Genomic DNA, 26,876 nt, shown 5'->3' on the forward strand with positions numbered 1-26,876 from the left:
ATCTTCTTTGATAAAAACTTCGATTTTTAGTTCAGCCAAACTAGCCACTTAGATATTATGTTCAAATCGGTTCGAAAGCTCATCTAACCGCCCGATATAAGAACTATATAATGTTAAAGTAGGGTTACCGTATCGGCTTCTCTTTTGTTTTTTTTTTTTGGGCGGGGGAGGGTTTCCGAAGACCTTCCAAGATTATAGATTAATTTCATAATCTGCTCCAATCGAACACCATAGAAATATTTTGGCATCAGTAGTACCAGCTGTTAGCGGTCTATTCGTTCGTCTATTTCATAACATTAGTTAAATAGTTAACTACCGGAAGGACTGAGATTAGTCCTTTGCTTTTGATTATCTGTGACTGAAATATATTTCTTATGGTTTATTCTGCATCGGAATTTTCGAGCTTTACTAATATGAAATACCGTTTACAAAATTTTCGATTTCCCTTTATTTTGGGAGGTTAATCTGAATGTAGTTACGTAGTAACGGGTTATCCAAGAATAGGTACTTTTCCCAATCGACTTTTTTTGACAGATCACGCGTGAATCGTGTCAGGCGGCCATGCTATTTTTGTTCAGTATTGTCTGGCATTTCATCATTGAAAGAATCATGCCTGAACAACGTTTACAAATTATTCAACTTTATTACGAAAATTCAGGTTCTGTAAAGAACGTTTTCGACACAAATTCTGTTCAGCGCTGAGGCCCATTTCCGGCTCAATGGGTGGCTAAACAATCAAAATTGTCTCATTGGGATGAAGAGCAACATGAATAGATCCAAGAGCTGTCATTTCCTCCAGAAAAACAACGGTTTGGTGTAGTTTGTGGGCCGGGGGAATCATCTGTCAATATTTCTGAGCCGGTGGGAACGTAACCGTAAATGACGTTTGTAATCGCGCCATGATAACCGTCTATTTGATGCCTGAAATTGAAGCTCGTGATCTCGTCGACATTTGGTTTCAACAAGACGGCGCCATTTCCCACACATCGCATCAATCAATTGGATTTTGGGCAGTTCTATTGGCCACCAAGATCGTGTGATATCACATCATTTGACTTTTTCCTGTGGGGATATGTAAAGTCTATGGCTACAATCTCGCGTGTCATTCGTCAGTTATCGGTCGAAATGATCGAACGAGTAATCGAAAATTGAAGTTAATGGATGATGGAGAGATAATCTGTAACAAGTAAAAGCCAAGGAGTGTTCCTTCGAATGATAATAAACATTCCCCATTAAATTTGAATTTTTTACGTCTTTTCCGCACGGGGAACGACATATATTTTGTCCAAGGTCGGTTAATTTGATGTTGGAATCATGAGTTTCTTGTAAGAAGATGTTGTTGTAATTGAAATATTCAATAGAAATAAAAATTTAAATAGAAATAAGCCGGGTAAGCCCATTTTTAGCCGTTGAGAAGACGACGCTTTGAATAAAACGAAGCATATCGCTATATAATTTGGTGTAAAAAAGGTTGCAAAGCTTTAAAACATACTTTCTAAACTAACAATCTGAGGTCTTCCGCAACAAAAACGTTAAAAAGAAAGGATAGACCTTCCCAAAGATTTATGCAACTTAAATTATATCCAACTTCCTTGTATCGACTATAAAATAAATTTATTAGCTCTTTTTACTACAAATTAACTCGTTGAAAGTTGGCAGTTAACAGTATTTCGCTCATAGCTTTTTTTAGTGCGCTTTAAAGCAGCTATTTCTAGCAGAATTAACGTTTTAAGACCACATTTAGAGCTCTTAAAAATACAAGAATACATTGTGCCATAACTGACCACAGGCTGTTTGGCCAAATGTAAAAGCCGACCTCTCTCTTCTCTACATACACAACGTCTCGCTTATCAACGTGCAGGATCTGCAATAAACCACCGCAAAATAGACCATTTGTGACTACTTAAATGACCTGCAGGCACAATAACACATAAAATACAACAACAACAAAAAGCAACAGCAACAACAAGAACAACAAAAAAAGTTAAATAAGCTCAGCAAACAATGGGCAAGTGGTAATATAAAACCGTTGGCTATTTGTGGCAGCCAAGTTTTTGACTATGGTCGTAAATTCATATGAACAACAATGTTACAACGAAATTGGCTGCTTCCTTGCAGCGCTGGCGAGTGTGTGTTTCTGCGTGTGTGTGCGTAACTGAGCGCATAAACAAAAATGCGTTTCATTTGTGTAAGTAAATGAACACATATATATGTACATGTGTAAGTACGGAAGCCTATATTTGAATGTTTGCTTGAGCAATAAAATCCCAGCCCGAGTGTACGAGGAGTATGCTCTGAAATTAATGATGCATATGTGAGTGAGTTCGTGTGTGCGTGCGAGCGTCCATGTCTTGTGCGAGGCCGGAAGGACACAGCGGAAACGAGTTATAGTCGCCGTTAAAACGCTATCTTCAATATATGCGTGCGGATGTGTGCGCATTCGGTGTTTGTATGTTTACAGTACGAACGCAGTTCAACGAGTCCTGTTTTTTCAAAGGCCAACTAGATACAGATTCTTTCCAATTTTAAAACAAGTTTAGAAGATTTGGGTTCGACAGCGATATACATATAGATTATTTGCTGAAAAATTAGAGCTAATAATGGGACCCAAGGAAGATATTTTCAGAATTTATATAAGTCATTACAACCAACTAGTCCATATGGCGCTGATCTTAATGCCAAAAAACAAAAACAAAGGATAGACTAGAAACAGTCAAAAAATATAATCACGATGGGGTTCTTTAAACGAATAGAGCTGAGCTCAAGTGTGGTTTCATGATTGAAGTAAGGGTCGACTAAAAAATAGCGGGAACGTCTGAAGCAGAAGATTTCTGTACCACAACAGATCAACATGCTTGATCGGTGAAACTTCAAGGTTTTTATATAACTTTTCTAAAATTAATGCATTATTTATTCCCATCAATGAACTTTAAGAGTTGTTGGAAGAGACATGGAATATATTTCTCCATCAATCTGATGAGTATGAATACTATGAGTTGTATTTAAGCCGTACTTCCAGACATATGTATTATTTATTCGGATATAGACCACAGATCTCATTTTTTTGACACTACTGATTTGATACTAAGAGCTTTGGATTGGGTTGAAGAGATGAGATCATAGATGTTAGTAACAATTGAAGTATATATGAAGGGATTTCCAACAGAAGGTACCAATAGTGCGGCCAAAAGGGGTATAATTGAGTTACATTTTAAAACATGTCATGACTTTTTTCTCTAAAGAGCCCTTCCACTGTATGCATAGATATTTTAAGTCCATTTAAATAAACAATAAATATAGGAGTACTAACATACTTCATACTGTTAGGTTTGGTTAAAGGGTAGATCTCGTCAGATGCAGAGAATCTCAGTTAGAAAAATTCGACTGTCCTTTATGACACCCAGAAAACTCTTAACGGATCCCTAAGACCCTTATGAAGCGACAAAGCGGTTGGACTCTATAATAAAGTTCTTACCGAGGTGCTTTAACCTACGTCGGGCAAATGCTGGACATTGAAGGAGGAAGTGCTTGGACGATTTCTCTTCGCTATCCTCCAAACAGCATTGGCAACTAGCGTCTGACTTGATCCCTAGACTCGTGTGTGTCTATTGGGCAATGAGTAGTAAGCACTCCAATGATCGCGGAGAGATGAGATTGTGTTCGGAGAGAGAGGTTGTTCTCCAGCGTTTGGCGAGCTCACTCGAAGACAGTGTGTCCAGCGCTCTAGTGCAAGTGGACCACGGATTGCCCACACATTTCCACTCCGGCGTCAATGTTGCTAGAGTACCCACTCTTGCAAGCTGATCCGCTTTGCAGTTTCCAGCGATTCCGCTGCATCATCCTTTAGTTCTTCTGGAAAATTCTGATGTCGATGTGGATTTCATGATTTTGATACTATCGTAGAGGGGATCAACAGAAAGTCAATATAGATCGAAGGGAATACCGTAACGTAGGAGCATCACCAGTAAAAAGTAAAGGATATAGAATTACATCAAAGGGTTTTCGATCTGGCGCCATCTAATGTGACTTGTTTTGCCCTGAACTATCGCCGGAATTGAATTATACTATGAATCCATTATATATACATAGGTGCTATGGCATCTGAGCGGCTAATGTAATTTATACTAATAGGAAGAGCTTCTGAAAAGTGGTTAAACATAGATGTGTTCTCTAGATGTAACAACCGATCCAATTGAAAAGAACTCGCGCAGAAAACGACTAAATTGGTAACTAGACATGAGCCAGATCTCATGTTCGATAAACTGTAAAAACTTTTAACTATAATATCGGATAGGGAATCGTAGACTTATATCTCAGAAGGTATACCATCAATTTGATCAGGTCAGTCGAGGATAGATCTTTCGTGGTCCCCATGACAAATAGTATTTTTTTCTGGTGTGGGATCTTTCTAAAACTGATAGTATTAGAGATATTAAATAAATGAAAAAAATGGCAATACTCTACATGGCTTACAGGACACTATAGAGTGTGCTGACTACTTTTAATGAAATATATACGAAATTGCTTCAACATATCTAACCGACCTCGTACATTTTGCCTTCTTATATATATATGCTGTAGCTCTGTGTCGGCAGTTTCGGCAATAAAATTTAAACGAAATCCTGCCAATTTACATTTTACAATCTGTGTCGCCGAGCAACGTTATCAGTGACAGTGAATGGCATGAGTGTTGGCTAGGCATATGTGGCATGAATGAGCTATAGCATATATACAAACATACTGAAGAGACAATGTATATAGTAGGCCGACTGTGGTTAATGTGCGTGCCACGCCCATGTGGGTCAGTTATAAAAGGTGGCAAAAAAAAGAAAGGAATTGTGGGCTTGAGGTGTACCCTGCTTATTGTGTATATATATGTATATATATACATATATATATTTGTTGTTATTGTTTTTATTGTAAGAAAGCAAGCTTATTGTGTATTGTTGTAGCTGTTAAGCGACTGTTTCATACATATATATGGAACATTTATCTGCATTTATATACACACAAACAAATATATATGTATGTGTGTACACACAAACAACCTGTCTGTTGCTCTGTCCAACTGTCCATCCATTTGAGTGCCGGTCAGCCAATTGGACACCGAAAACATGTCAGTTTGTTCACGCGCGTTGCAATGGCAATTTGCTGCATTGGTACTTTGCAGCTTGTATGCGCTCGTTGCTGCCACATGTCTACGGGGGACATGCGTATTGCTGCTGTTTTGTTGGTATTTTTGTGCTTCCAGCTGCTCGAGGCTGCCGCTGGCTCAATGCAATTGTTATGTTAATGCAGACAAACGAGATAAGGCAAACGCACACACACACACACCGCGCCATTGAACCAATTCATATTTATGGACATGTGGCAACTCTATGCACACATACGCGTAAATATGTGTATGTGGTGAGTGCATTTCCTGGTTAAAACACCATGATAGTTGGCAAAAGAATTAAATTCATATTCCGTTACACCGAATTCGAAGAAGATAAGCTTGAGTGTGTGTGTGCTTGTGTAAAGTGGGGAAATCATGTTATTCTCTTGCAATTACTATCAAGACCACAAGGACAATTAACGTCGACCAAAAAAAACCAATCAACGCACATTCAGAGGCTGCTTACATGCATACGTGAACATATATAACGGTATATACCCCAATGTATATGTGTATATATGTAGAATTAAATGGTTGATTATGGTTTTAAGCACTTTAAAAATTGATATAAGCTCTGACCACCCACAAATGACAAGTCAGCTGAATGTATAGGTAGACTACTTTCGTAGCCTCCTTCTTTTTTCCAACCTGGAGAGATTATGTGTGGAAGCTCCACTTGTCTTTTCAAACTTGTGAAATAAACGAAGAACTGACATTTATGGACTATGGCATAATTTATAGAAAAATTTAGAAGAAAGATACCTTTTTTGAAAACATTACAAAACCTCGAACCAAATCCAACGTTCATGTAGCTTGAAACGAATTGTAGATCACTCAATTGCTTCCACTCTCTTTATCTCTAAAATAATATTTATTAAAAGTATTTAAATCTTCTCTAAAATTAGGCTATTCGTTATGGGAAGCTTTTCCTCCTACACTGCTGAATCTTGTCTAGAACCTGGAGATGGGCAAGAATAATCATCCAACAGTTCGGTATTTTTTGGATAGCTGCTTCAAGACATCCATCTCTCTCTCTACTACATTTGACAACGAAATTCGAATAAGTAATTAAGTACAATATTTTAATGTCCCACTACTTTCGCTGAAAATATATTATTCCAAGTCAAACATGACCTCAGGAAAACCCCATCCAAAATGTAATTGATTTCGACCAAAATGTAAACAAGCTCCGGTCAAAAGTCATTGACCTTGGCATAAGGAAGGGAAACATATGTATAAGGGAAAGGTCAATCATGGGATGGTATAGGGACTACACCAAGATCTAGATCGATCACTACATTGAGCACATTAAAGTGGCTAGAGGAGATTTCAAAAAGATAACACACGATTTGACCCATATATTCGATATAAAGTCCAGTAGAATAACATTATATAGAGTATTTGGAAACTAAGGTAAATCCTGGACCGATTTCACCAATTTTCTAGACCAAGCTACAGATATCCAAGAATACATATTCACTTATTTTGTTAAGATATTTCATATTAACAGATTTATGTATACAGCATACATAGAGCCGGAAGTTTGAGAAACCTAATATTAAGTATATGGAAAAAATATGTAATATCAAGGAGTCAAGGCAATATTATGTACAAAATTTGGAAATATGTCGAGTAGTTCCTGAGATATGTTACAATGAGTTCCTGGAGAGTGGGACAATAGACGATCAACTACATTTATACATGTCATTCCCTCACTCTCTCTCACACTAAAGGGTTTATCAATAAGAGCGCTAAAACGGTTTGGAATATGAATGATACTCTTTATTCCTATGAAAGTACATTCGATGCCATTATGTATCGATTTCTTTTGCATGGCCACCACGGGTAAGTTTGCAGAAGTCCAGACGCTTAATCCGATTTCGACGGTTTTCAAGCATTATTCGGTCGATACTGCAGGAATTTCCCGTTCGATATTCGCAGTTCATCAATCGTCGCTGGCTTGCTGACTTAAACCATAGACTTGAGGTGGTCCCACAGGAAATAGTATAACGGCGCCAAATCACACGACCGAGACGGCCAAATGATTGGGATATTTCGTGAGATAACACGTTCACCAAACTTGGTTTTCAATAAATCGATTGTGATATTCACAATGTGACTTGTGGCGCCGTCCTTTTGGAACCACATATTGTCCAAGTCCATATCATCCAATCCGGGCCAAAAAAATTCCGTTATCATTGAACGGCAACGATTCCCATTCATAGAAACGTGCCGGTCTTGATCATCACAGAGTAAGTACGGCCCAATGACGCAGCCGGCCCATAAACTGCACCAAAGCGTAATTTTTTCGGGATGCAATTGTGACTCATGGAGTACGTGTGGATTGCTGCCTGACCAATGATACATATTTTGCTTATTGACGAGGCCATTCATCCAGAAATGAGCCTCAACGCTGAATATGATTTTTCGATGAAAATCCGGATAATTTTCAAGTTGTTGCTCAGTTCACGATTCTGGTGGTCAAGCGACTTCAGTTCTGGCGTCAATTTGATCTTGTAAGGATGTAGGCCAAGATATTTTCGCAAAAGAAAATGTGTGAGGGGCTGATTTGGCTCTTTCTCAAGTGGGAGCAATATTTTCGACACTACGGGCACTTCTCTCACTGTCATGGGAACAGGACAGGACGATTATGACGACCATAAATTGGACTTGGCGCTCTTAAAGTTGAGGCCACTGACTCCAAATTTCGGTAAAAATTTATAATTTCGATTCGTTTTTGCATATCTAGCGGCGTCAAATCGCACGACCAAGGCGGCCAATTGACTGAGACATTTCGTGAGATAACACCTTCACCAAACTAGGTCTTCAATAAATCGATTGTGACGTTCGCTGTATGGCTTGTGGCGCCTCCCTGTTGGAACCTCATATTGTCCAAGTTCATATCATCCAATCCGGGCCAAAAATATTCGGTTATCATTGAACGGTAGCGATTTCTATTCATAGTAACGTGCCGGTCTTGATCATCATTGAAGAAGTACGGCGCAATGACTCCGCCGGCCCATAAACCGGTCCAAACCGTAATTCTTTCGTGATGCAATGGTGATCATGGAGTACATGTCGATTGCTGCCTGACCAATGATACATATTTTGCTTATTGACGAAGCCATTCATCCAGAAATGAGCCTCAACGCTGAAGATGATTTTTCGATGAAAATCGGAATCATTTCCAAGTTGTTGCTCAGTTCACGAATCTGGTGGTCAAGCGGCTTCAGTTCTGGCGTCAATTTGATCTTGCAAGGATGTAGGCCAAGATATTTTCGCAAAAAAAAACTGTGTGAGGGACTGATTTGGGTCTTCCGCTAGCGGGAGCAATATTCTCCACACTCCTTCTTTGTCTCACTGTCATGGGAACAGGACAGGACGATTATGACGACCATAAATTGGATTTGGCGCTCTTAAAGTTGAGGCCACTGACTCCGAATTTCGGTAAAAAAATATAATTTCGATTCGTTGTTGGATCGTATCTCTTTCCATGATGAAATGGCAAAGAAATGTCAAAAGAGTGGAGGCAAATATGGCGTCGTTTGCTGTCATTATCGGTCTACATTTGTAGTGTCCCTATTGAAAAACCCTCTATATGCCAGTCTCTTTTCTATCTCTCTCTATTTCACTTTTTTGAATGCTACACCCATTTCTCTCACGTTCGCTCTCTCTCTCTCTCGCACTTTATATTGTTATTTTGTTTCTAGGGCTCAGAGATAGGTATTCTTTAAAAATATGTGCAATGTGCTCAACTGGCCAGCAAATTAACCATACCTGCAATGCAAAAAATGGGAGAAAAGACCACTTGATTGCGACTTGTATTCAAATTATTCTAGGTACGAATATAGAGCAGTCCGCAACAATGCACAACCACTTGCGCCGCATGGAAGCTATATTATTTTTAAATGCTGATTTTTTTGCAAGAGTTTTTTACCGTTTTATTACATCATTTCCGTTATGCTGCATACATTGCTCAGTGCGCTTGTTATCCCGACACTGCGGTGCTAAAGCCATAACCAATATAACGGCGTTGGCTACAAGCGCACATACGAGCTTACATGTGTATGTATGTATCTGCGGCTATTTATGTGCATGTGTGTGTGTCGCAACATAACGGTGTGGTTGCAGTAAAAACGTTTTTCATAGCTGTTAAATTTTTTATGGCTGCGAAATGTAAATTTTCTGTTCGCAGCGCACAAATTACAGCTCAATCTCACGGATTTCGGTTGTTAATTTTTGCTAGCTATAAAGCAACAACAACATCAGCAAATACAACAACAAAATATAGTTTAAAAATAAAAGTAATAAATATAACGACCGGGAAATACAAGTACATGTATATCCCATCAGCGTCGAAACATTTTTCAGCATTTATTTTATTTATTGCTTTTTTGCATATATTTTTTGGTGTTTTTGCAATTTTACTATCGCCAAAAAATTTATGTCGAACATGTAGCCGAAAGTAATTATGGAAATATGCGAATATCTATTTGTAGATGTGTGTGTGCTGCAGTGGCTTAATGAATGCAGTGCTGCAGATATAAAGTCAGCACACACACATACACTTGTACATATATACATATCTACCAGGAGAGTCCACATTCCAATTAAGGCAATTTATTGTTAAGCCTTTAATTTTAATACCTGCATAAGTTGAGTTCAATTCTTTGCTTTTCATTAAAAATAAATCAGGAAAAAGTGAGTGAAATAGGGCTAGCACCTGGCGAATATGGTACCAAAACGATTTGAAGGCTTTATAGCTAGGATATATGTAATATTTATAGAATATGGAGAAATGAAATAAGGGAAATTCATGTAAGTATTATTTAGTGTTTGAAGTGTCTTCAACAAAGAATTTAAATGTTTTTATTAAGGGGCTATACCAGTGTGGCATTTTCAAAAAATCAATTTTTTTTTTATTTTATATACTCGTACTTTCAAAAAGTATTCTGTGAAAGCGGCAAGCTCGTATCTTGAATAGTTTTTGAATGGAAGTGTTCTATAGAGCGACCTCTGTATAGGGATGCAAACATCGTGAAATGAAACATCGATGGTTCGATGTATCGATGTTTCTTCAAAACCCATCGAAATCAAAAACATCGGCCATTAAAACATTGTATTTTAGAACTTTTTTTAAATTTAGTGTGAAAAGCTAAGGGATACAGAAGCAGAAGCATAAATAAATGAAATGGAGTACGTCTTAAGTTTGACAGCTTACATTTCACCTTTTGGTGGACCAAATGTTTATTCTGGTTCCAAATATCAAACGAGTATTCTGTTTCACACTCATCCGAAGATTCTGTTGTATCAGCGTGATTCTTTGAATTTTTTATGAAACAAAAGAAAGTATTTCTTTTAGCCATATCATCTTTAAAATGCAGTAATAAGTAGCCTACGCCAGAATTAATTTGTATAAATAAATCATAAAAGTAACCGCAGTATTGTCCAAGCGGACATTCCCTTAACGAATTCTCCGTATTTTACAAAAATCGAATTCCAATGTAATAAAGCGTATCCAAATAGAGGGTTTCGGGTTAATACCCGAAAAAGTGTGAAGGTGCAAAGTAAAATTTTTATATAAAACATCGACATAAAACATCGTTGAAAGTGACATCAATGCTTCGACGTTTTTAGATTCGAGACATCGATGGCTAAAATCGATGCTTTTTGACGAAAACATCGATGTTTCAAAAACATCGATACATCGTTTGCATCCCTACCTCTGTAGTCGAAACTTTTTCAAAATTGCTGATATCATAACTCAATGAGAAATTGATCGATCGACTTCAAATTTTAACTAAGTATCCTTGAAATGTTTTTGATTTCTTGAAAATTGACAATTCGGTATTAAAAAAACTACAATTTTTTTACCTAAAAAAAAACGAAATTTTTTTCAGAACTACGCTATTTTGTTAATTTTTGATATTTTTCAAAATTTGTAGGTCATTGTTTAGGAAATATCTTCAACTATAATAACGTTATTGAATGTTTTTAGTTTCAGAATGGGGAACTTTTTTTTTGGGACCTCCGAAGACAGTTATTTTTCAATCTTTTTGTAAAAAAATCTTAAAATATAGCCGAAAATATACCTAATTATGTCCAAAAAAAATCGAAACATTCGATAGAGTACTGTCTTTAAAAAAAAAAAATCGCATAATTCATGGGTTACACTGGTTTAGTCCCTTAAGCTCTATTTAAACCCATTATTATTTAGGTGAAGTATCTCGGCTTCATCCTCAATTATAACTTACGCTGGGTATATAATTTGATAGTGTGTGGCGTATAGAAAAAAGTCTGTCCAGTAATATAGCTCATAACAGTGGATAGTCTTTTGATTATAAATATCCAAATGAAATTAATTTATATATTTTAGTAATTATAGCGATGGGATTAGTCTAAGTTGAGGTTAGGTATTCTGGCTGATCCCTGACCAGTAGATCATACTTCAACTGGCCTTTGTAAAACCAAAATGAAAATCCGATAATGAATAAAAGGACAAAATCTTTGAAATCTATCACAAATCTTCATTGGGTATTGATTTCGATACCAGCTAGGCCAGGACAGTATAAATCAATTAGAACCAGAAGTTCCAACTTTAGTCTTCCAAAAGTCTCATATAAAGTTTAATTTCTAATCTTACCGCACGGGTTCTAATCGAATAATAACCAGTTAGGAACTTTATCACTAGAGACTACCTTTATGAGCTAAACCTCGAGTTCCTAAAGCTTTAAATATAACGGGTGATTTTTTAAGAGCTTGATAACTTTTAAAAAAAAAAAACGCATAAAATTTGCAAAATCTCATCGGTTCTTTATTTGAAACGTTAGATTGGTTCATGACATTTACTTTTTGAAGATAATTTCATTTAAATGTTGACCGCGGCTGCGTCTTAGGTGGTCCATTCGGAAAGTCCAATTTTGGGCAACTTTTTCGAGCATTTCGGCCGGAATAGCCCGAATTTCTTCGGAAATGTTGTCTTCCAAAGCTGGAATAGTTGCTGGCTTATTTCTGTAGACTTTAGACTTGACGTAGCCCCACAAAAAATAGTCTAAAGGCGTTAAATCGCATGATCTTGGTGGCCAACTTACGGGTCCATTTCTTGAGATGAATTGTTCTCCGAAGTTTTCCCTCAAAATGGCCATAGAATCGCGAGCTGTGTGGCATGTAGCGCCATCTTGTTGAAACCACATGTCAACCAAGTTCAGTTCTTCCATTTTTGGCAACAAAAAGTTTGTTAGCATCGAACGATAGCGATCGCCATTCACCGTAACGTTGCGTCCAACAGCATCTTTGAAAAAATACGGTCCAATGATTCCACCAGCGTACAAACCACACCAAACAGTGCATTTTTCGGGATGCATGGGCAGTTCTTGAACGGCTTCTGGTTGCTCTTCACCCCAAATGCGGCAATTTTGCTTATTTACGTAGCCATTCAACCAGAAATGAGCCTCATCGCTGAACAAAATTTGTCGATAAAAAAGCGGATTTTCTGCCAACTTTTCTAGGGCCCATTCACTGAAAATTCGACGTTGTGGCAGATCGTTCGGCTTCAGTTCTTGCACGAGCTGTATTTTATACGGTTTTACACCAAGATCTTTGCGTAAAATCTTCCATGTGGTCGAATAACACAAACCCAATTGCTGCGAACGGCGACGAATCGACATTTCACGGTCTTCAGCCACACTCTCAGAAACAGACGCAATATTCTCTTCTGTACGCACTGTACGCATTCGTGTGGTTGGTTTAATGTCCAATAAAGTAAACTGAGTGCGAAACTTGGTCACAATCGCATTAATTGTTTGCTCACTTGGTCGATTATGTAGACCATAAATCGGACGTAAAGCGCGAAACACATTTCGAACCGAACACTGATTTTGGTAATAAAATTCAATGATTTGCAAGCGTTGCTCGTTAGTAAGTCTATTCATGATGAAATGTCAAAGCATACTGAGCATCTTTCTCTTTGACACCATGTCTGAAATCCCACGTGATCTGTCAAATACTAATGCATGAAAATCCTAACCTCAAAAAAATCACCCGTTATAAGTATCTCCTAGTATCTTCAATGATTTCACAACAGTAAAGTCTTTAATTAAATTTCTTCGTGAAAGTAGTTGCTGCACAGCTTTTCGATGGTTCCGCGCGGCCACGCATTCATCATAAAAGTGAGTAAAAAAAGTGGAATCTAGATGACTACATGAACAATAATAATATTGCAATTAAATATCGGATCTGTTCGAGAAAAATGTGTGTTTCGTTCACATTTTGGAAAGCAGTGATCTTTGAGGATATTCTTCTGGACAAATTTCTATCAAGAGTTTTCAAAAAATAAGAGTTGCTAGCAAGCAATGAAGCCTATAAATATATAGAAGTTCAACACATAGTTTTATGAGACCATAAAACGGTACATTTTAATGAGACAAAATAAAATAATTTTAGTAGAGCTTTTCAAAAGTTCATAAGTACAAGTTATACTTCTATCAGATTTATATGCTGGAACTTTGCATTTCTCTAGATATTACGAACAATGGATTTCGTCTTTTGATAGTATATTCGTTTACAAAAAGCCGATTCGAATCTGAAAGCCAGAATCAGAGTTTTCGTACGTAACAGCTTAAAGAATTCAAATCTTCTCAAAGCTTGGGAGTGTTGAATATCGATTTCGTTCTCATTTATATAAGCAATATATATTTTTCTTCAAAATGAGATAAATGCGATCAAGTGTAAGAAAGATATTGAACTTATTTAAAGCTTTCGAATTTAAATTAAGCTTCGGGGACATAAGGAAAAAATAGAGATCCTTGAATAAAACTGTGCAATTTCCGAAATTCACTCAAAATTACTTAGAAATTGTGTGAAAAAAATGCTTCGCGAAATGTATATTTGGTTTTCAATAATTCGTATAATATGTCCAAGTGAGTTGTTCTATTTTGACGACTCCACAAATATACTATGTAACATTTCATATCGATTCACATAATTGATTCTTCCTTAAAAGTTTCCTCCACAAAATTTCTTTCAATCAAACTTTGCTTTTTAAAACTCTGCGTTTAAGTTATTTTATAATTTTACCATTGTCAGCGAAAAAATATATAAAATAACAAAAAAAAGAACAAAAAATACGCTTAAAATGCGCCTGAAAGTATGTCAGCATACTAACAAAGCTTGAAAGTTCGTTAGCATTGCACCAACACAGACACGAAAGCGAGCTGGAGAGCGAGTGAGGAGGTGAGAATGCAACTGCAGAGGAAATGAACAGAGTGACAGCACAGAAAAACACGTCGTGTAGAAAAGAAGAGGAAGACGCAGAAGAAACCAAACAGGAAACACGAAAAGTGCAACTCAATGCAAGAATGAACGAATTCGCGTGAGTTGCACAATGCGCGAGGATATAATGATGGAAATGGAAAAGTAAAAATAATGGAGAAAAATTAAAAAAAAAGGAAAAAATTAAAGGAAAATAAGGAAAAAGTAAAAAAAAATCAAGAAAAATAAAGAAAAATGCGTGAAATGAAGCGCAGAAATTGCAGAAAACCGTTACTAACAGTGAAATCAATAACAACGGCAACAACGTTAAAAGCTTACATGAGCGCTGACTGTGTGATTACACAAGTACCGTTAACTATTGCACGGATGTATGTGTGTGATGGAGAATGTGCTGCACAATCAGTGAAGGCAATAATAGCACGGCAGAGAATAACAAATGCGAATGGAAGATGGGAAAAATCAGCGCAAAATTTGTAAGCTTTTGCAGTGCTTATATATGTATGTCTGTGTGTGTGTACGCGCACGAGTGACTATCTAATGCATGTTGCAATCACATGTGAAAATGTGCAACAAGGCGTGCAAAAATGTGTGGCAGCAGAGCAAAAATTGGCGGTTGCAAAGCACAAAGCAGGCACTCACACACACTTTCAACCATATACAAACACACACCCCTACAACTGCACCTATCTATTGTGTAGTTCTTCCGCGCATATGATGGCTAAGCGATTGTTCGCATGTCAGCGGAAAATTTGCTGACTGCAAAAACCAAAAAAAAGCAAAAATTTCGGAAAAATTACAGTTCAACGGCACATAAAATGAGCTGTAAAATTGCTTTGTGCCGTAGTATTTGGTTGCAACATTCGTTGTTGTTGTTGTAGTTATTTTTTCTTTTGTTGCATTATGTCGTGCGCAAAGTGTAGTGATAGGAAGCGATCAGAGTTCATTGCAATTATCCATTAATATCCGATTGTATCGTCATAAATGCTTGGACGCGCTGCGCACTGTCACTCGAATGGAGTCACATTTCCGCTTCCGCTGTGGATGAGTGTTACAGTTAACTTTGAACCATAAAGTGCGGTTATTTGAGGCGATAGGAGAAGAAAAAATGCTGAGAATGAGCGTTATTGTTTGCGATTTTAATGTTGGATAGGTGGACCAAAGAGTTGAATCACCGTTAGCGTACTGCAATTGGACACGAATGGCTGACTGATTGAGACTAGAGGTCAGAAGAGTAGCTGCAACTTATGGACTGTCAGTAATAGAAGTTTAGTGAAGTTTATATACGTACAATAACTACACTCTGGCAGTATGACATGTCGTATACTTAATTTTTCATCTCATAAAGTTAAATATCTGATTAATAATGTACTTACTTGATATATACATGTGGTAATATCGAATGTAAGAGTAAAGTCCCCATTGACACACTTCCTCAGTTTGACTTATATTTGATAAATTCGAAATTTCAAATTTTTCGAAACTGTCGAGTGCTTGGTATGATTTGGAAATAGTTTCGAGATGTAGCATGAGTTTCAAATTTTTTATGTATCAATACACTACACGGTTAAATCGGATTTTTTTTGGGTAAAGGACCAAATCAATTTTTTTGCGAGATTTAGTCATAAATAAAAAAGTATAAACTCCGTTTTTTTGTTTTCAAAATTCGAACTTTGACCCCTTATATCATCATATACTTGGTCGAAAAATGTTCTACACCATTCAAATATGAAGAAAATATTGATTACGCCCAATATTTTACTCTTTTGATAACTTACGTGGTGCACACTATAATTATTAATGGCCAGCAAGCTCAATTTCGAAATTCGAAGACGGCTATTTCGATTTTGGATGATAACTTCGAAAACCGTAGAATGCACTGTTTTACTTACGCCCCAATCGAAAAAATAGTTTCGTCCAGGCGATTATTGTATAGTGTTATACAATACACTTGGGTAATCCAAGAAGAGGTACTTTTTATACTCTCGCAACAAATGTTGCTAAAGAGAGTATTATAGTTTTGTTCACATAATGGTTGTTTGTAACACCTAAAACTAAAAGAGTTGTATATATAAAGTGATCAGGTGACGAGTAGATTTGATATCCGGATATCTGTCCGTCTGTGCAAGCTGTAACTTGAGTAAAAATTAAGATATCTTGACGAAAAGCGGCACAAATATTTCTTGGCACCATAATAAGGTTAAGTTCGAAAATGGGCGGAATCGGACCATTGCCATGCCCACAAAATGGCGAAAACCAAAAACACATAAAGTGTCATAACTAAGCCATAAATGAAGTTATAAAAGAAATTTGGAATAAAGCATCGCACTAAGAGGGGGAATATATGGATGTAATTTTTTTGGGGAAGTGGTCGTGGCCCCGCCCACAAATCGGTTATTTGTATTTAACTCGCAAACTAATAAAGCTATATAAACCAAACTTTCTGCAGTCGGTTCTCTTACATACCCCACCACATACTATGAAAATAGTTGAAATCAGATAATAACCACGCCCACCTCCCATACAAGGGTTAGGTTGAAAATGACTAAAAGCGGGTTAACTAACTAACGAAAAACGTCAGAAACACTTAATTTTGCTGAAGAAATAGCAGAAGGGAGCTGTAATCAGATTTTTTTACAAAATGGAAAACGGGCGTGGCATCGCCCACTTATGGGTCAAAAACCATATCTCAGGAACTACTCGACTGATTCGAATGAAATTCGGTATATAATATTTTCTTGACACTCTGATAACACGGACAAAAAATGGGCGAAATCGGTTCACAACCACGACTACATTCCTTATAACTCAAATTTGAATTCCATCTGATTCCTTCGCTTTGTCGTGTTTACATAAGGAACCAATGAAGATAGCGGAATAAAACTTTACACAAATAGTGCATATCATCTCTGGCTTCACTTGTGAAAAAATTGTCGAAAACGGGCCATAACTTTTCAAGGCCCCAGATATCGAACATGTTGAACTCAGCGCCTAAGGATAAATTTTAACCGAAAATATGAGTAAATCTCTCAGATAATTTAATGTAATTTAGAGGAGATTGTTTTCTTCTAATAGTGTGTCTCTGTTCCAAAAATTATTAAAATCAGGTCATAACATCTCCATATACCTCATTGTAGGTTTTTCAAAAGTATCTTCTCCTAGCTCTCTTATACCAAATTATAGGTTTTTCAAAAATACGATGAGTTTTATTCCACATATATGTATTGGTTACATTTCTTCAATAAATTGCGAGAGTATAAAATGTTCGGTTGCACCCGAACTTAGCCTTTCCTTATAGCCTTTCAATAGCCTTTATTGACAGATCACGCGACATATCCATCCATGGATTTATTGAGAGAATACTACGGTGAGCAGATAATTTAAAGTTTGGTATCACATCGTTAGACTTTTTCCTGTCGGGATATGTAAAGTCTAAAGTATATGCGGACAATCTCGCTTTGATTCAGGCTTTGGAGCAAAACATCACGCGTGCGATTCCCCACGAAATGCGCGAACGAGTCAGCGAAAATTGGACTCAACGAATGGACCATCTGAAACGTAGCCGCGGCCAAAATTTTAAGGAGATAACCTTTAACAATTAAATGCCAAAGAATGTTATTTCGAATGATAATAAACATTCCCCATTAAATTTGTGTTTTCTGTGATTCCTTCTTTAAAATAGTAGGGAACATCGAAATGAATCATCCTTTGTTTACTGAAATTACAAAATGATCGCTAGGACATACATCAGCTAAGTGGTTGGTACAGATTGGTCAATTGAAAGTGTTCACTAACTTCGAAACTATTTTATGAAAAAAGATAAGCTTATGGAGGGGTCTTGAAGACATAGGATATGTATCTGCCACTAGTCGTTTACTTTAACGACGCCACACATTGATTGTTTTCACAATAGTTGGTACTAAAGAAGTGGAACCCACTATCTATTGTATCTAGCGTCTATGGTATTCCATTATATGCTCCCTAAAATTTGATTTGATGATTTCCTAAATTTTGAGGATGAGCAAATACAACTTTACAATAAATCCCAATTGGTTTCCTCTGAAAAAACTTTAAGCCTTTTTGTAATCAAGTAAAATTTGCACTTTGGTGGAATCTACTATTCAATGGTGTCGATTCCCTGAGTAATATTTTCTATAAAAGTATTTAAAAAAGTTTTGTAAGACAACTGTGACTTCGAAATGGAATGTAACTTTATAATGGAAGATGATTGATAGCAGATGTCTTGTAAGGGAGTATAAATAACCAGAACTTCTCAAAATTTGTATTAGTGTTTCCAGATCTTGAAAGCTAAAAGCTAGTCAAAATTTTATTTTGGGGACAAAAAATCAACCCTGTAGATCCCTGAGTTTAATGGGTACGTAGTATTAGCTAAGATGCAACTCTGTCCATTAGAGCGACTATTCAATCGGACTAAAAAAAAACTTGGTGGTACCAAAAAGTTGAATAACCAAGAAGTTATGAAGTTAATGGGCCTTTCCTACAACACCGTTTATCTTAACAGCATTTCTGATGCTTGCCACCATTTCACAGTTATTTGCAATTCTGAATTAACTATTAATATCCGCAAAATTCGTCCATTTTCCGTAAATGCGCTTAACGGTGCACAGCTGCAACATTGCCGGTTTTAAAAACACCCACGAACAAACATGAGGACACACACACATACAAGCAAAAGTACATTTTGACTTCTTTAATGTCCACGTCAACAGTTTCATGATAACTGGTCACTCTATCTTTCTCACGCTCTCACACTCACACTCTCTCACTTTTGCGCTATCAAAATCTCCAAGCTTGCCTCGCCACACGCTGTGCCACAAAAAAAATTATCATAAAAAGTAATTACGCGCCAGCGAGGCGCAATAATGTTGATGATGATGGTCGTGACTTCGGTAATTCGGCAGTGCAGATTGTCGAGAAGTTAATGGTGATGGCGTCAAGGCACTCTCTCACGCGCACACAAACAAAAACAAAAGCAATGAAAATGGCACAATGGCAATTGCAGCGGCAATAATGTCAGCGAAGCCAGCAAAGTCGGCAATTATGTGTGTTGCTGCAAGTAATGGCGTGCCAGCTGATAACTTTTGAGTTTGTATGAGTGTGAGTCACATTTGCTTTTTGCTGTTGCCGATCGCATTTGTTCAATTGCACTGCAAAGTGGCAAAAACCATTTGCCCCAAAAAGTTATTGCCTACATTTAGGCGTAAATGTTGTTAATCTTGCCAATTTTAATATGCAAGCGCCATTTTCCATAGTAAATTTTAAAAATTCATATTGTTTTTATTGTAAATTTTCTTATGATTTCCATTTCCATTTGCACTTACCTTTTTTGCATTTCTTTTGTATGGTTCGCGTTTGATCGCATGCCGGATCGCCCTTCTTCAATGTCAACGTTCGTGAGCGTGTGTTGGTCTTCTGGTCGCATTCAGTCCATGGATTTTTGCCATAACGACAGGAGAGACCTGTAAGAATGAGAATACATGCATTTTGTGAGATAAATATTTAAGTATGAAATATACCGTTATTTTTTGTTAATATTTTGGTATAAGTTATAAATGTGTGTGTTTTCCTTCGTTTCGTTTTTTTAATAATTGATTTACATTCTTTTAGTTAGTTGAAGGTCATTGCTCATTTCATTTCTTTCATCATTCTATTATCACTCCATCGGATTAGTTTACTCTGTGATTTGAACCCTCTTAAATAATTGAGAGAATGAGGAAGTGTGAGATTAACTTTACAAAAAAAATTTGAACGTTTTCTTGAACACCGAAGTTTATGTTGCGTCATAGACACGAATTTATTGATCGTCTCAGTGATACATATGTTGTCGTCGTCGGAGATCTTCAAATCTCTGAGGTAATATTATTTTCCAAATGCCCGCCGAGAGATATTGTGTCATGTACCTTGAAGTTAGTTTAGTTGATTACGTTCTATGGTGGTTCTCCAAGAGGAAATGCAATAAGACAAATAAAGGACATTTCAAAAAAGTACCTCCTAATTTTAATTTAAGAATCGACAAAACTCCTAGAAACTACTACAAATCTGTAGAAGTTTTTTATTTCTATATCTGCTAATTCGCGAGGATGTCCAAGAAATGTTTGCTTAGATCGTGCTAAGACAAGGTGCTCCAAAGCAAATTTTGGGAATATACTATCTCGTCCTCCTACTACAGTTACCTACTTCCAAACAGCTTCTGCAGCTAGCGTCTGCCTGATCGCATGCATTCCGATGGGACAATGACCTATTAGAACCCCTATAACTAGAGAAAGATTTATTTTACTGAGGGTTAAGAGCCCTCCAGACCTCTTGGGATCTTCCAGTCCTTGCTCAGTTCTGCCGAGGCCAACCGCCTAGTAGTAAACTATAAGAGAATGGTGGTGTTCCCATTTGGTCCCAATCTGCTATAGGTGAGACTGTCCTTACCTAAACTAGCAAGTTCATCAGCCTTGCAATTTCCTTCGATTCCGTTGTGGACAGGTACCCAAACTAGACTAATCACGAAGTATCCCGATGCCACTGTTAATGAATACTTTAACAGTCTCAAGCAATTAATAATAGTTGCTTAACCTTTAACTACGGAGGTGAAATATTTGGGCGTAGTTACTGAGGTGGGGGTAAATTTTACCCCTTTATAATCTATAAATAATTTTTGTCAACGAACATTTTTTTTAAATTTATTTGTTTTTAATTGTAATAATAAAACACATTTTTAAATGAATAAAGTAATAAATGTAAAGAAATCGAACTTCTAGTTTAACAAAACAAGGACTTTATTTCATAGCCACTTTTCTTAAAACTAAAAAACAAACTACGAGGTGTAAAATTTACCACCACCTCAGTAGTTAAAGGTTAATATCAAAGCTGGGAAGAATCTATTAATTGACTATAATAGAGTTTATATATTTTTATTCCAACTGACAAATACTAGGCTGTTGAAGCCCTTGGTACTTAAAGGAATTTTTGATACTTAATTTACTTACTCAAACGAAAGATCGTTAGGGGTCTTTCTTCTGATAGAAAGTACCTCATTAGGCACAAAATGCAGGAATTCTGAACAGATTTTTTTAAACAAAAATCAATGCTAACCGATAAAGAACAAACCGCTTCGGCAGGACTTCGCACGATGTTTCGCTAAGCTTTCCCTTTCATTAGTTCGGGTTATTTTGATACGATAAAATTATAACTCCGGTTTATGCCGACTCCGACCACTTGATGAATTTTATGCAAAAATCATAATCTAGGCTTCGATATTTCATATCGAGGGAGTTATAAGTCAAGACATTTTAAAAAGTTTCATAAAGTTTTCAACAGTGAAATACCCATTTTTGATGCTAACAGGGGTGATCATGACAGATTATCATTATAATTTTTCTTAAAATTGTTATTGGAAACTGGTCTAAATATTTAGTTATTCAATAAGCTTTCCTTATATAAATAGAAATTGAGAGATTGAACTTAGAATTATTCAAGAAGTCTTAAGGCAGCCCCAATTGAAAGCTTTATTTTTATCGAAGCAGGAATTAATGAAAAATTTAACTTTTTTAACTTTAACTATTTATTTAATGAACTTTAGCTATTGGTGGTGGTTTAACCACAACCACAATCTACTCAGATTTGCATGAAAAACAAATCAAAGTGCCGCAATGTTCGCTCTCACGCCTAAAATGAACAAAATTAAAATGTAATTTTTATCTTAATTATATAATGGAAATGTTATGTTAGGTCGTTAAGCATTTTCATTTCACACAAATAAATGCGCTGTGAACACAATTTAAACACGTAAGCTAATAATCGTAAAACCATTGAGAGTGTTGCCAGCAAACTACACCCAACAAAAAAAAAAAACACTCAATTAAATTAATTCGTAATTAAAACGACAACTGACAGCCATTAAAATAAGAGCGATTAATCAAATTACAATTTGAGTGTCGTTAGCGAGCGCAAAATCTATCAAAAAAATAATGAAAAAAAGAGAAAAAAGAAGGAGGAAATAATAAAAAATGAGAGAGTAATGATGTTGTATATCCAATAGTCAGAGAAGTTGGAAGAACTTACAGTCTTTTGGTTATTAGCAACGTCACTTCATTACAATCAATCTTTCGCGCTTAAAATAAGACAGAAGAGAAAAGAGGAGGGCGTGGCAAGTGTGAAAATAACAGTATTAATTTCGTAGCAACTAAAGTGATGCTTCAGGAAGAGGAGAGCGCTACAAAGTGAGATTATAAAAAAATAAGCCTCCGCGTCTAAAAGTAGATATCAATAATATGTGCTCCGTTAATTAGTTAGTTGTGTGTGGCAGGAGAAAATTTAAGCTTAAGTAATCGTTTTCGAATATTAGAATGCCATTTAGAACCTGAATAAATTAGATTTGGCAAATGATGAGGGCTCGATAGAAAGGGCTGTAGGACCATGGTTGGCATTCTTACTGGTCACAGTCTAGTAGCGGCACACGCCTATAAGATGTGACTGACAGATCGGGAGAAATACAGGAAATGTAAAGAGCGGGGTATCGCAAAGGACCAAAACTGGTCCTTGCGTGGCCTGCTACCAGACCAACCTAACCTAACCTAAATGATGAGGGCATGCACTCTCTGTACAGCAATTATACTTTTAGGTAACTAATGTGGGTTATTGCTTACTGATAAGGTAACGAATCTATGGAATATCATATATAGAATGAGGTCTCTCGCTTTAAGAAACCACAGTCAAATTTATAATATTTTATAGCGTCTAAACAGGTGGACATGAAACTTTACCAACAATAACACCATATGGAACCTCAGAAAAGCTGGAATATTGAACGGTTTTAAGTGTACCGTTAATTTTTTGAAAACTTCTGATTATTATCATCATCAGCCTGAGACGTAAATACCTGCTCTCCGCTCTCAAACTTTGGAAGATAATGTGGTTGGATCAAAATTGCTGAAGTAGGCAAGTATTGCCTCGTGAATAGGGTGAATTAAGGATTAATAAATAAAATGCTTGGATCTTCAGCCCTCCTCAGGGAGGTAAATATTCAGATGAGAGCTCCATTGTTATTTGGTGGTTTATTGTGCCACAGCTGGGCATCTCGTGAGCTCAAGGAGACCGTTGGTATTTGAGCGGCTTCAAGGACCTTTTGTCTTGGAATGAATCACAAGAACCTTATGAGTTTCGTGCGATCAGTAAGTCTCGCCTCTCTATACTCCTCTTATAAGGACATTTAGTGATTGACTCCTGTTCTGTAAGGCTACACATTTTCTTAGATCGATTTGGTGGGTTTTGAAATATTGCGCGTTAGACTCCTTGACTGACTAATTCAAGTACATTGTCTCTGAATACTTCGACTATACTGTAGTAATTTTTTGGTTCCAAATTAAATTTTGCAGATTTTTGGAAGCTTATGACATCGCTACTTACTATGTAAGAACTACTACTAATCTCTTAGTTTATTTTAAATTTTGTGTACTGGAGCCCCTCCTTTTAATTATTTAAAAATTTATTAAATTTTATTGCTTATTTTGCCGTCAACTCACCATCGCTCTTTGTGCCGCGTTCGTTGCGTATCAAAATCTCATGATCGTCCTCCTCCCAAATTTCACCCGGTGTAGCCGTGGTCGGTTGTGTCTGTTCGGCGACGGGCAACGCCAATGGCGTCTCCTGTACCTCTGTCGTGGCGCACACGGTGGCTGGTATGAGCGCCAGTGCTGCCACACAGACGCCAATCGACAGCGCAATTAAATGGCAACTTCGCATTTTGTTGTGCTCAATGAAGTGCTGGCGTGCTCGGGTGTGCGAGTGCGAGTTAACGGTATGTATGTATGGGTGCTTGGTGCTGCGCGATGATGTAGTGCTAGAGAGGGCAGCGGTTTTGGCAGTCGTGAAGTTTGCCTTATTTGCTGTGCTTGTTGTTGTTGCTGCTGCTACGTTTGCTCTATATTAACAGTTATAATGCTTTACCTGTAAGTAGAGGGAAGAGACAAAAGAATATTTAAATGATGGCTTTTGTGTCAAGTCAAATAGTAAAATGGGGGAACTAGGCGGGGAATTTCTAAAGAAACTTGAACTGTCTGCGGTTGCCAAAGGCGTTTTGTGTGTAAAGGTATCTAGAGCTGCTGTCAACTGAATTTATATTTGCCTGTCTCTGTCGCTTCATTTCACGCTCTGACGCTTATGCTATCTGCGTGTCTGTCGTTATCTTTGCCCCGGTGGCGCCGTCAAACAGATGATACGTTGTTGGCCTGATTGATGTGCGCATCGTGGTTTATGTCATACAGCTGTCAGTTGGTTGACAGGACTCAGCTGCCATTTACATTTATTTGTTGTTGTTATTGACAGCAGCGACAGAGGAGAGTAATGTAGTGATGGCGAGTGTAGTGAAATTAACTTTATGAGTGATTAAATTTTAAATTTTAATAAAACGCACTTAAACTATCGAAACACAGCACAGAGTTCAGTATTTAATAACAAATATTTAGTAAAAATATTTTCTTTTCAAATAGTTGGAAAAGACAAAGGATTGCGGTCAGCATTTTATAAATTCTGTAAAGTCTTAAAAAAAAAAAAATGGTGGAGAGCTATCTGAGCTATTTCTTTCTAACAACATCCTTGTCGATCTCAGCTTCTAATATAAATTAAATTAAGAAACAAAGTTTGACCGAGTCTCAAGTGAGAATAACCAAACAGTGAAGCTTCTGATAATCTTTAGTTATCTAAATTTTGTTGAATATTAAAAACGAAGTTCAGGACAGGCCATGTTTTATTATTCCCGATTTCGTGTTGAATTCACTATCTTTAAATTAACCTTCGTCATGAATTAAAACGATATGAAGATTTTTATAAAAATTGCTCAAACTATGACTATATATGTGTGATAAAATTATCAAAAGACCCTCGTTATGTTTCAACTCATTCTAGAGAAATTTGTAATCTAATTCAATGAAAATAAGAATTGTATGTGATGTGGAAATTTTCGAAAGCAGTAAGTTGCTCTTAGATAGATAGTTCTAAATTAATAACAAATTAAAATGCCTTATTATGAGGGTATCTCTTTCATACAGACAATGTTTTGTTCTATAAAATACTCAGGGAAATGTTAAAAACCTTGCAAAGGATTTTTCGTAAGAGAAGCTACAAAGCTATATCGATAGGGACAGCAAATGACGCCATATTTTTGTCGCTCTTTTGCCATTTTATCGTGGAAAGATATACGATCCAACAACGAGTAGAAATTATTAAAATGTCCTATCGAAATTCGGAGACAGTGGCCTCAACTTTAAGAGCGCTGCATCCATTTTATGGTCGTCATAATTGAAAAATTTAGCGTCTACTGGAAAAAATCCACAGGCACAGGACAAAATGTTCACGTGTCAGTGAGACAAAAAAGTGCCCGCAGTGTTGAGAATATTGCTGCCGCTAGCTAGCACATCAATTGAGGAAGACCCAAATCAGTCTCTCCACGACGTTCTCAAGGGTTGGGCAGCTCTGTGATTTCGTTTTGACGACATAATCGTCGTATGTTCGTTAATTGGGCTGTGCAACAACTGGAAAATAATCCGGATTTCCATCGAAAAATCATCTTCATCGATGAGGCTCATTTCTGGCTGAATGCCCTCGTCAATAACCCAAATATCCGTTAGGGAACGCTGCAATTCACACGTACTTTATGAGTCATCATTACATCCCGAAAAAATTACGGTTTAGTGCAGTTTATGGGCCGGCTGCATCATTGAGCCGTACTTCTTCCATGATGATCAAGGCCGGGACGTTACTGTGAAAGATAATCGCTACCGCTCAATGATAATCGAAAATGTTTATTCCGAATTGGATGAGATGGACTTGAACAATATGTGGTTCCAACAGGACGGCGCCACAAGCCACACAGCGTATGTCACAATCGATTTATTGAAAACCAAGTTTGTTATCTCACGTGTTATCTCACGAAATGGCCCAGTCAATTGGCCGCCTTGGTGGTACGATTTGACGCTTGTAGACTGTTTCCTGTGGGACTATGTCAAGTCTATGGTCTATGCCAACAAGCCAGCGACGATTGATGAACTTCGTACGAATATCGAACGTGAAATTGTAGTATGGATCGATTTATGATTGAAAATCGAAAAAAAAAAAATCAAAAATTGGGTTCAGCGTATGGAAAACTGTAAGCGTGCCCGTGATGGCCATGCAAAAGAAATCGAGTTCCATACATAATGACATCGAATGTACTTTCACAGGAATAAAGAATTTCATTGTTATTTAAAACCGTTTTTTATTAAACAAAACTTTTGTAGCTTATTGAAAAACCATTTATATATTAAGAAAATTAACGATAAAACAGAACTCGGCCAAAGACGATGTCTTGGCCGGTCAATGGTGATTACCGAGTTAAATGTCAGATCAAAATATTTTAAGCAATACTCCTCGGAATTGAAACCACTGGATTAGAAAATAATTAACC

General features: G+C 36.9%; 1 protein-coding gene across 2 annotated transcripts in view; it reads right to left on the reverse strand.

Annotated features, from left to right (window-relative positions):
* LOC105211057 (uncharacterized) overlaps positions 1-26,876 on the reverse strand; it is a 113,079-nt gene that overhangs the window by 6,968 nt on the left and 79,235 nt on the right. For both annotated transcript variants that reach the window (XM_054229603.1, XM_054229604.1), the window contains exons 3-4: positions 23,959-24,382; positions 19,768-19,905 (exon numbers count right to left, since the gene is read on the reverse strand). In XM_054229603.1, the coding sequence (XP_054085578.1) occupies positions 19,768-19,905; positions 23,959-24,178 (358 nt within the window). In that variant the 5' untranslated portion in view covers positions 24,179-24,382. The remainder of the gene's footprint in view (positions 1-19,767; positions 19,906-23,958; positions 24,383-26,876) is intronic.

Source organism: Zeugodacus cucurbitae, chromosome 4 (genome assembly GCF_028554725.1).
Source record: "Zeugodacus cucurbitae isolate PBARC_wt_2022May chromosome 4, idZeuCucr1.2, whole genome shotgun sequence".
Taxonomy (NCBI): Eukaryota; Metazoa; Arthropoda; class Insecta; order Diptera; family Tephritidae; genus Zeugodacus; species Zeugodacus cucurbitae.